General features: G+C 40.3%; 1 protein-coding gene across 2 annotated transcripts in view; it reads left to right on the top strand.

Moving 5' to 3' along the window:
- Window positions 1-12,326, top strand: part of GALNT7 (polypeptide N-acetylgalactosaminyltransferase 7) — a 148,049-nt gene that overhangs the window by 72,511 nt on the left and 63,212 nt on the right. For both annotated transcript variants that reach the window (XM_028114274.2, XM_028114275.2), the window contains exon 2: window positions 7,628-8,088. In XM_028114274.2, the coding sequence (XP_027970075.1) occupies window positions 7,628-8,088 (461 nt within the window). The remainder of the gene's footprint in view (window positions 1-7,627; window positions 8,089-12,326) is intronic.

Genomic DNA, 12,326 nt, shown 5'->3' with positions numbered 1-12,326 from the left:
AAAATAAATTTTATCATTTTAAACACTTCAGTCATTTACTTTGGTTGAACTAAATTTTGTTTTGAATTTTGAAAAGAGCCCAAGACTTAAAATTTGCCATATCGAGATATTCTATAGTTGACCATGATTTTTCAAGATGTGCAGATATATTCAGAAAATTGTGTCAGTGCAGATGGATACTTCTCTTAAGAATATCATATGATATGAAGATCCAAATCTTCAAAAACCGACTAGTTGCACAACTATGGGATTTATTGGGAGACTCTTATTATGGAAATCTCTTTTATTAAGATGATTAAACATTCAAAATGTGATATAGCTAACTTTTTAGGAAGACACCTATTAATTTCAGTAGTATCTGCAATAGTACAGGTTGGATCTGTATTATATACTGTAGTTTGCTTATTTGGTTAAGGAGAGGTGGCATTTAATTGACTCACAATGCCCCCATATGAACCTGATAAAATCTTTCCAGTGGGTGGTTAATACTACAGCACTAACTTAACCCATTTGTAACTATGGTTTCTAGAGTGTATCATAAGTTTTGAGAGAAAATAAGAGGACTAATCATTAGCTATTATGTAATATAGCTCTCCACAGTCCAGTCTCAATGTTGCAGTCCCTAGAGAAAGTCTGGGTCAGTCTAGCTTACTGTGACTAGTGGCTACCCTGCCAAAGTCTAATTTCTAGTACTAGAAGTGCTGACCTGGATTTCCTTTGGTGGGGCAGTTATTGTGATGTCAACCATGCTGTTTTCTCCATTCTGTTACCTTTTGGTTTATAACCTGGCCTGGGGGGAAAAGGGGGAGAAAGAAGAATAGAAATCCCTGCTTTGGGAGTATATTTCTTTCAGCAGATAATTCTTTGATCAGAATGTAATACTGAGGGGCTCCTGGGTGGCTCAGTCGGTTGGGCATCTGCCTTCGACTCAGGTCATGATCTCAGGGTTCTAGGATCAAGTCCCATGTCTGGCTCTCTGCTGGGCAGGGAGTCTGCTTCTCACTCTCCCTCTGTGCTCTCCCTCTCTCTCTCAAAAAAAAAAAAAAAAAGTGTAATACTGATAAGCCACACCTTTCTTCATTTTCAATTCTGCCCTAGTTGCTAACAGAGGCCTTGCCATGGGTCTTTAATCTCTTCCTAGTTCGTGAGTCTTTACACAGGCTTGGGATAGGTCTCTTTCCATAAGGGAGACAACCTTAGATATTCAAGTACTGATATGGTCTCTATTTAATCTATTTAATCTTGGGTTTTTCCATTTTCTGCTCTAGTTAAACACAGTCAAACCACTTGACCCCTGCCCCTCCTCTCACGACCAGTGGGGGCCACTGACCCCCCCACCCCCATGCAGTCCCTTTCAGTCCGCTGAAAGGAGCAGGAGTGAATGGTCTTCAGTCAGCACAAAATGCCCACAGGGATGGGTTAGCTAAGAATCCAGCTCTAACTAATCAGAGAGAAACAAGGGTACTGAGGGTGGAGCACCTGCTTTCCCACCCACCTTCTGCGGTGGATAAGAGTCTGGGGAGGCCCAGCTTACAAGCACACCCAGTTTCTTCCAGTGCCTCCTTAACTATCTCCCTCCCTGATTTCTTTGTTCCTGTTGCTCACTCACCTAGGAGGAGAAGAAAGTGGAGCTAGAGAAAAGATGCTGGTGTCATTCTTCTAATTAAAGGTGTTTCTTGGGGTGCCTGGGTGGCTCAGTTGGTTAAGCCTTGGACTCTTGATTTTGACTCAGGTCATGATCTTGGGGTCATGGGATTAAGCCCCCATAGGGCTCCATGCTCAGCAGAGAGTCTGCTTGGGATTCTCGCTCTCCCTCTACCCCCCTCCACTCTCTCTCTCTCTCCCTCCCCCAAAATAAATAAAATATTTTTTTAAAGGTGTTTCTTATCGAGAGGGTTTTTAAATCATAGATTTAAATTTGACTTATGTTTTTAAGTTCTGTGGCTCATGTAGCACGATAACCAAATAGTATGAATATTGTTAGCAGTGGCCACTTTCTGAAACTAAATTGTAATTTCTGCAGAAATCATGTGACTTCAGGAGCTCAGCATTAAGAGCTTAAATTTTCTAGGTTCACCTATAATTTCAAATCCAGACAAGCCTATATCTAAAGACTATTTTTCTAAATCCCTTTGCATTCCTATCATTTCTATCATTTGTGTTCCTATCAAGATCATGACCATCTTGGGAAAATATCACACATAAGTAGAATCTGGGGGTGAAGGGGGAGCTTTGTAAGATGGAAAGTGAATAGTCTGACCTGATTTCTGATAATCCCATATTTCCATCTGATGATAAGTGATTATACTTTTCAGTATATTTATACCTTTATGAACATAGTGATTTTAAGCAATTATCTACCGATTGTCTTTTCCATTTCTAGTCAACAGTGATTCATTGATTTTTGACTGTAGAGTAAATCAGCTGGTGCTTAGGAAGATATTATAGTACCAGTGAGTCACAAAGGCATCTACTGATTCTCACTGACTCTCAGGGAGGAGTATGTAGTTTTCCTACTCAGGGGAATTGAGCGTTACACAGCTTTGTAGCCATTCTTTGAATCATATAACATTAAGATTGGACATGATTATTTTTAATTGACTTGGGGTTAGACAATTCTCATATTTGGTTTGCTTTCAGATTTAATGACATACAGGCTTTGACAAGTGAGAAAATTCAATTTTTCTGGTGACTATTACAGCATTATTAAGAGTACACTACCATGCAGGGACACCTGGGTAGCTCAGTCGTTAAGTGTCTGCCTTTGGCTCAGGTCATGGTCCCAGGGTCCTGGGATCGAGCCCCGCATTGGGCTCCCTGCTCAGCTGAGAGCCTGCTTCTCCCTCTCCCACTCCTGCTGCTTGTGTTCCCTCTCTCGCTGTGTCTCTCTCTATCAAATAAATAAATAAAATCTTAAAAAAAAAAGTGCTATGTAGAGAATATGAAGTTATATCCTGTTCTCTTGCTGATTTTGTAAAGTATTGGCCAGATATACTATCTGATCCAAGCCCCTCTTCCCCATTCCATAGTCTCCATTCTCTATTTTCCTTTTCTTCACTCATAACCAAAGCAGAAATTTTAGGACTCATTCATTTATTCAGTAAATATTTGTTGAGGAATTAGTGCCAGGATAAATATGGGGAATGCATTGGTGCATACAGTAGACATGGCGCCTACTTTTTCACAGAACCTAGTCTAGTGCAGGGGTTGGGAGGGGTGGTGGTTACAGATACATCCTGTTGCCTGTCTTTGTAAAGAGTTTTATTGGAACACAACCATACCCACTCATTTACATATCATTGGTGGCTGCTTTTGCACTATAATGGCAGACTTGAATGACTGCAACGGAGACCTGTGGTCTGCAAGGCCTAAAGTATCTACTCTTGACCCTTTGCAGAAAAAGCTAACCAACCCCTCTTCTATGGGTATGGTGAAGAAAAAGAGTATAAACTCTCCTTGTTAAAGAGTATAAACGCTCCTGAGGGAAGTGGACCAGCGGTGGAGTGTTGTAAGCAGGGAAAGTAACATGTTCATATTTGAATTTTAGAAAAGTCACTATGGTTGCTATGTAGAAAAAACAATGAAGAACAAGAGAACGTGCGTGCATTAGAATGAGAAGCACTCAAGTGTAGTGGTTAAGAGCATGGACTCTTTTTTTTTTTTTAATGTTCAATTAGCCAACATAGAGTACATCATTAGTTTTTGATGTAGTGTTCAACGATTCATTAGTTGTGTATAACACCCAGTAAGAGCATGGGCTCTTGAGCCAGACTGCTGAGATGCAAACTTTGGCCGTACTATGTACTGATTCTGTTGTTGAGTTACTTCTCTGTCAGATTTTCTATCAGTAAAATGGGGATGGTAATCACAGAACCCAACTCTTGGCAAAATAAATAAATAAATCGATATATACAAAGCACTTAGAAGATAGAATTTTCAGTCATCATTATTATCACTACTGTAGTAATCCTGTTAAGGAGTGAGGGTGGTATGAACTAAGGCAGGGGCAATGATGGAAGCGGCCAAATTCAGGAGCTACAAAGACAATAGAATTGACAGGTATCAGGGAGTGATTGGACATCAGTTGGGTAGATCAAAGAGAATGAGTAGCTGAGGATGAAATGCAGGTGTTGGATTTGATCAGTTGAGCGGATGGTGGTTCCTGTCCCCTAAGCAGGGAAAGACTGTAATCCAAACAGGTTTGTGATGTGAGGTAAAAAGAAGTTCAGCTAGTTTGGGGTATCTTAAGTTTAGGTACTAGAGTGATATAAGTAGGTATCTAACATGGGACTAGATTGATATATAAGTAGATATAAGGTCAATTGATACAAGTAGATATAATGAGATTGGTATAAGTAGAAATTTGGGAGGCAGCGAACTGTGAGTATTGGAGATGAGAAGTGGGATGTGGGCTGAGGAGAGGGATGTAGGAATGGTTGATGTAAATCTGGTCATTACTCTTGGAAAAGAAGGACATAATCCAGAATGAAGCTGGACTGATAGGTGGACGTCTAAGAGAACTATGAAGAACACCAACAGTGGAAGATCAGACAAAGAACCCCTAAGTCAAAGAGAAGATCTAATTTGGAGGAAGATAAGCATGAAGTTCAAATCCATTAAATAGTCTCTTGTTGAGGCGGGTAAATTTGAGAAATATTTAAATTCTCAAATTTTGCTTTAGTATAGGCCAACATAAACCATAGCGGGTACTTCACAATGTGGGTCTTTCATGCACTATAATTTCACATACCGCCATATTCCATACTCTTCCAGCATACACTGTGCCCTTTCTGGAATTTTAGGCAAAGTAGAGTGGTTGCTGTGGTTACAGATGTTGACATCTGAAGACCTGTTCAGTTTGCTTTTCTGTATTTGACATTTCCTTCCCCTCATTTTTTTACCTCCCCAGTTAAAGATTCACTGGAGCTTTGATGTGAAAAATTAAAGTGGGGGAGACTCTTCTTTATGTGTTATACTTGGTTCAACAACAATATCTTTGATCCAGTATCTTAGAGTTTTATAATGATTTTTCTATTTTAATTTGCCTACAACACTGCCACAACACTTCTCTTTTAGAAAGAGCTGGGCGATAAATTGGAGAGATGTCCACTTTTTCCATCCTCAGAGCCAGTAGGGCTCACAGGTTAGGCTCCAGCTAAGTCCTTGCTACTGAGATGTGTGATGATAGAAGCCTTATCTACCTTATAACACATGCCTGAAGAAAGATATCACATTTATGTAATCAGGCTGAGTGTTGCATTTTATATTTAGTTTTGTGTTATAGGAGGAAATTTATGGAAAAACTTTGAAATGGACCAAAAAGATGATTAGATATACTCTCTGACTTGGTTTCTGGGTTATCTTGCCCTTTCCTCATCTTTGAGCTATTTTACAGTGCTAGAAACGACAGAATACTGATGGTAATGCAAAAGATTCTCGGCCATTGAAATGGAAATTGTGTACTGTGAGTGCAGTTGGTTATTGCCTTGTGGATATTGACCAAGGTTACCAGTTTTGCATCTATTTATAAATCCTTTGCAGTATCCTTGATGTTTAGATGTTTGTTCTTTGGATTCACCTTTGAACCACTTGTAACATTGTACAGGTTTCCTTTTTAAATAAGAGTCAATTAAAATCTTTGTCCCATGTTAAAAACAATTGTTTTGTTACCTACACACATGTGTGTTTATATGTACCTGTAACATCTCTAGAAAGATTCCCAAAGTGCTGGCTGTGATTGCCTTTATAGGAGAGGAGGCAGGAAAACCTGTTTTTCATTAGATGCTCTTTTGGGTCCTTGGAATTTTCTATCATATGCTTATACTACCTAAACAAATAAATTTTTAAAATTCCTTTTTAAGCTCCCCCAAATCAATCCTTAGCTAGCCCTTACCAAAACTTGAACTAAATTCACATTTAAATTAACTGGCTGGGTGATGGACATTGGGGAGGGTATGTGTTGTGGTGAGCACTGTGTGTTACATAGGACTGATGAATCACAGACCTGTACCCCTGAAACAATAATACATTATATGTTAATAATAATAAAAAGATAAATATTAAACAAAATTAATTAATTAATTAACTGGCTTTCTAAAGAGATCTTTGTTTCTCCATAAACTCCCAGCAGATAGCAATGTACATCTCAACGTCATACCTAGCACTTTACTTCTGCACTCTTTAAAATCAAGGGTTTTTTTGTTTTGTTTAAAAGATTTTATTTATTCATTTGAGACAGAGAGATAGAGAGCGAGCATGAGCAGGGGGAGAGGCAGAAGCAGGCTCCCTGCTGAGCCAGGAACCCAATGCGGGGCTCGATCCCAGGACCCTGGGATCATGACCTGAGCCGAAGGCAGACGTTTAATGATCTGAGCCACCCAGGCACCCCTAAAATCAAGTTTTTAACTTTACTTTTCAAGATAGCTCTAACACTGTAGACACATCTTGGTCATATGGTACTATTTCTGTTAGGAATCTATGAAGGACTCCCATAATCTCAATGTGGAGTGAAGTGGCAGACCCATTCGCCTGTTTTGCAGTTTGAAGTTGACCTTGCCTCTTCCCCAGCTGTGCATACTCAATAATCCTCTTGTCTAATTATAGCTAGCAGCTCTTCCTCTGAGTTAGAGGTTCTCAAGCTTGGCTGCATATTAAAATCACTTGGGGAGCTTTCAAAAATGGGAATGCCCAGACCAATTAAATCACAAAGTCCGGGGGTGGGACACAGACATCAGTATTTTTAAAAGCCACTGAGGTGATGCTAATATTGAAAAACACTGCCCTGTGCAAAGAATGGTACTGATTTAGCAAAAACTTCACATAGGATATTTCAGCAGAAAAAGCCCTCAGGATTTCTGACCGAAAGATCTGCACAGGTGTTGGGGAGGGTCCACACAGACACGGGAGGCGGACTTACAGAATACCCCTATGCACCAAGTCTGTTGTTACTTGGGCTACCTCCGGAATGGGGCAAGCTAGGCATTCGGTGTGGTTTAAAAGCCTAAACTGAATTGGTTAGTCTTCAGCATTTTGTTTTTGTTTGCTTTTTTAAAAAAAAAAAAAAAATTAGTTTGAATTCAGCTAAACTCTCACTGAGTAGAAAATACCGACTGTTGAGTGCATATCCCCGCCTTTTCCTCTGCCATTAGAGGCACAAAGCCAGCCTCGTGATGGGTGGCATCTAATACCATTGCCACCATATGGCTGTATTACTGACAAATAGTTATATTTATCGTACACTGGACATCTGGGAAAACCACATACTGTACATGACCTATTAAATGTCTGTTTTTGTCAAAGCTTCTAGAACCCCATTGCTTTAACCCATAACAATGTGCTTTATTAAGAGGTCTTTGATAGAGAGTTTTAGAAGGGGAGAGGTAAAAAAAAAAAAAAACGTATCCATTCATTTATTTTGGAAGGGAAATAATCTATTTCTTAGGATGTCCTCCCCCTGCCCAAAAGATATCTTTTAATGGGAAGCCCTGATTAATAGCCTGCTTCTGTTTAACATTTTAAATCATTTATTGTTGCCTCAGCTTTTTATTAAACATGAAAATTCATATCATAAACTCTGCTGTGGTTTGCCTTCATGTACTCATTGTATATCCCCCTCCCTTTTGTATAGGAAGACAGAGATGTCAGTAACCCCATGCCTAACCGAGGAGGCAATGGATTAGCTCCTGGGGATGACAGATTCAAACCTGTGGTACCATGGCCTCATGTTGAAGGAGTAGAAGTGGACTTAGAGTCTATTAGAAGAAAAAACAAGGCGAAAAGTGAACAAGAGCGCCATGCTGGAGGAGATAACCAGAAGGACATAATGCGGAGGCAGTTTCTTACATTTAAGCCTCAGACATTCACCTACAGAGATCCTGTGCTTCGTCCAGGGATCCTCGGTAACTTTGAACCCAAAGAACCTGAGCCTCATGGAGTGGTTGGTGGCCCTGGAGAGAACGCCAAGCCATTGGTTTTGGGACCAGAATTCAAACATGCAATTCAAGCCAGCATTAAAGAGTTTGGATTTAACATGGTGGCAAGTGACATGATCTCACTGGACCGCAGCATCAATGACTTGCGACAAGAAGAGTAAGCACACATCCTCTTCTTTCTAAAATTGGGGCAACTCTTGTTTTGATAGGTATTTGGTTAGATTGTTAGAATGGAGAAAATGTTTTTGCCTTTATTTCAAGGAAATAAAATAAAAAAAAAGGCTCTTTGGTCTGCAAAATGGCCAGAAGGAGGAGATCACTTCATTTATGCCATTAGATTGAAGGTATAACATACCAAATTCTGGGGTTTTTACATCAGTGCTACTCAGATGTGGTCCCTGGACTGGCACCGGTCTGTGAATTTTTTGTTACCAGTCCACAGTGAGAATGTGAACTTGTACCACAGTGTAAACCAACCAGTAAATACTTTGTTTGGTACAAGTGACGATTTTTTAATAACAAAACTTTCTCGATGTGCTGATTTTCATTCTGGATCAAGCCCCTGTCTTATTGGAATAATAACAAATAGTAATGCTGCTTTAGATGGCTCCTATAGTTACCTAGATTTTGATGTTTCCCTTACTTTTTTTTTCTTAGTACTGCACCTGGAAATCGGCACTCGCTGGGTCTATGCAAAAGGAATCCCCAAACAGATAAAACTCTGGCCTAAACTTTCAAATTATTTTCATGTAGTTTGATTTATTTTTTAATTTAAATTTTTTTAAAGATTTTATTTATTTATTTGACAGAGAGACACAGTGAGAGAGGGAACACAAGCAGGGGGAGTAGGAGAGGGAGAAGCAGGCTTCCCACAGAGCAGGGAGCCCGATGTGGGGCTCGATCCCAGGACCCTGGGACCATGACCTGAGCCAAAGGCAGACGCTTAACGACTGAGCCACCCAGGCGCCCCTCATGTAGTTTGATTTAAAGTAAAGGATTGCCAACTCTTAACTTTTGATAGACAGTGGTTATTGAATGAACTCAAAGCTTTTCTCTTTCATTTTATTTAATAACCTATTCTACTCCTATAGGATCTAAATAGCCTCCATTAACATGGGTGCAAATTTAATTCTGTGCTACTAGAAAACTCTCAAAATGTATTCTGATGATGGATTGTTAGTATTATCTTTGTCCTAAAAGGTTTACGCACATGCATAGAGACCCCACAGGAGCATTCCTTATGACCACTAAGAAAGATTCTATACCTAACATAGTGCTACTCAATAGACTTTTTTTCTTTTCAAATTTTTGTTTAAATTCTAGTTCATTAACATACACTGCAATATTGGTTTCAGGAGTAGAATTCAGGGATTCATCACTTACATTCAACACCCAGTGATTATCACAACAGGTGCCCTCCTCAATGCCCATCACCCATCTAGCCCATCCCTCACCCACCTCCCTCTATCACCCCTTAGTTTGTTCTCCATAGTTAAGAGTCTCTTATGGTTTGCTTCTCTCTCTCTCTTGCTCGCTCTCTTTCTTTTCCCCATCCCATATGTTCATCTGTTTTGTTTCTTAAATTCTAAGACTTTGGACATTCATATATCAATTGGCAAGAGTGAGAGGGGTGAATAAAATATGCCAAGAAAGTAGAAGGAATAAAAGTACAGAACCACGATGATGAGGGGAGTTAGAGCATCTCAAGGGACTGTGAAGGAGGAATCCGGGAGCAATTGATTCCAATTCAAAGTAGAGTCTTGCCTGGTCATAAGGTTGCCAAATTTAGCAAATAAAAATAGAGGATACTTGGTTAAATTTGAATTTCAGATGAATAATGAAAAACATTTAGTATAGATATATACCAAACAGTGTATGGGACATACTTATACTTTAGAAAATTGTTTTATCTGAAACCTGCATTTAACTGGGTGTCCTGTGCCCTTCCAGTCAGGAGTGTAGGGTGGTTGTTACAGAGATAGAACTGCCACGCGAGTACCCTTTAGGACCCATGTGAGGCTCTGCAGTCCCTTATCCGGAGTGTGTCCTGGTTATCTAAAATACAGCACTTAAACATACTGTTTAACTCTGTGACAGAAGGTTCTCTGAGAACCTGTCGATGGCATTCTCATCACTGAGAAGGGAAGAGAAGAAGAGAGTAACATGTATTGCCTTTCTACTACATGCCAGGACTTACTATAGGTTCTCTTACTTAATTCTTACAACCAAACTGTGAGGAGTTTTTACCTGTGTAGGTAGTCTGAAGCATGGAGCTCTGACGTCTGTGTATTTGCTCAGCAAAATGGCAAAGTTGTGGTTCAACACAGGGTGGTTTGGTGTGAAAGCCCTATCTTTCCACCACATGTCACCTCAAGATAGGTCTTTCCCCGGGTGATATGCCTCTGTGCCATGTTATAGTCAGTGGGTGAGCTTAGTGAAGAAATGGAGATTGTTAGCACACGAGCTATTTATAAAAGACAGATCATTAAAAACACCAATATAAATCTAGCTCACTTTTCAATATAAGAAATAGGCTAAGAAAATCAAATGACCTACAAGACAGAGAAGTACACGCCTCTGTGTTTCTCTCTCCTTCACCCCACACATCCTTTCTGTCTGCAAGACCTCTAGCTTCTGCCACCAAAATACGTCTCAGATTACTTCTGAGACATGATCTGTCATCCCCACTACCACCACCCAAGTCCAGGCCACCATCATCTCTCTTGGAATCCCTCAAGGATCTCCTTCATGGTTTCTCCATTTTGACTTCTGCCTCCTCCGTATTCCCACAGAAGCCGGTGTGGTTATCTGAACCACACAACTCTGGCTTATGTACAACGATTCTTTGTTTTCCCAGGGCACTTAAAATGAAACCCAAACTCCTAAGCAGCAGCCGTGACCCTTCCCTGCCTTGACAATCTCCTCTTGTTACTGTGCCTCCTCGCTCGGAGTGCTCTAGCTGGGCTGGCCTTTCCCGGTCTCCTTGCGTGTGCTCTTCACTCCTTTCTGGAGACGTTCTCCCTTCCTGTGGCTGGCTCCTTCCCGTTCTTGAGGTCTTAGTAGAACCTCTCTAACCATGCTGTCTGATTTGGTAATGCCCTGCTTTATTTTTTAATACTACTCTCTGGCCATTTCATTCATAGTATATATCTAATTTTATAATTTATCCAATTTATATAGGTATTGGCTTATTTAGTTGTTTATTGACTGTCTTTCTTAGTGATAGGGTCCTGGGAGCAAGGAATATGCCTGTTTTCTTCACCAGCTACTTCCAGTAGCTGACACCCAGTTGGTAAATATCTGTTGAGGGAATGAGTGAATGAATGAGTGGAATCTGCTAGGGTTCAAACCTTGACTCCATTACCGGATGTGAGATCTTAGACCAGTTACTTACCCTCTGTAACCCTCAGTTATCTAATCCTTAAAATGGGTCTAACAATACCTGTCTCCCCAGATTGGCATTGGAATTAAATGATGTAATAGGCTAAAGGTCTTTTGTCACAGGCCTGGTGGTTAGAAACTTAAGTGTTCTTGAATTATTATTATTATTATTATTGCTGTGGTACTTTCTTCAGGTCACATACCTTCTTGTCAAAATTTTATTTATTTTTATTTTTTAAAGCTGTTCTTGTCAAAATTTTGATGTTTTCAGTTACTGTTTAACTTTGAGGTCCTCTGTTGCTTTTTGGAAAATGTAAATGTTACACACTGCCTTATCTTCATCATCTCACCTTATCTCTCCTGTGGTAAGGTTTTTAGACACACCAATTGCCGCCCAAACCCCCAGTCTCTCTGAGTCCTCCTTGCTCTCATATAACTTCCTTTCTCTCTCCCCGTCCTTTCTTCTTGCCTTCCTCATTGCATCCCTCTTTACCCTTCTCTTTCCCCTCCCTTCCTTCCTTCTTCCATGCTGCACATAGGCTGATCAATTCCCATGTTCTTTTCTCTTGTATAAGTACTTAGAAGTAGGATATTGCATGTTTCTGTGTATCATTCCTTTAAGCACATGTCCCCAGTCAGACGAAAGGACCCGAGACTATCTTAGCAAATGCTCCTTAAGCCCCTCTTTAAACTTTTATGCTAGTGAGAAAACTCTTTCTTTTATGCTTCAAAATACTCAAACATTATAACCCCCAGAAACTTTGTTTTTGAAAGAGAGAGCGAGCGAGTGCGAGAGCGTTCGGGAGGAGGAGCAGAGGGAGAGGGAGAGAGAGAATCTTAATCAGGCTGCACACCCAGTGCGGAGCCTAGGCAAGGCTTGATCTCATGACCCCGAGACCATGGCCTGAGCCAAAATCGAGAGTTGGATGCTTAACTGACTGCACCACCCAGATGCCCCCGAAACTTTTTTTTAAACTGAATCCAGATTTTCCCCCCCAAGATTTGATTTATTAG

Source organism: Eumetopias jubatus, unplaced genomic scaffold, assembly GCF_037043125.1.
Source record: "Eumetopias jubatus isolate StellerSeaLion01/CBP00866 unplaced genomic scaffold, mEumJub1_p1.0 scaffold_2, whole genome shotgun sequence".
NCBI lineage: Eukaryota > Metazoa > Chordata > Mammalia > Carnivora > Otariidae > Eumetopias > Eumetopias jubatus.
The sequence above is the reverse complement of the archived record's forward strand: the minus strand, read 5'-3'. Positions and strand labels throughout refer to the sequence as shown.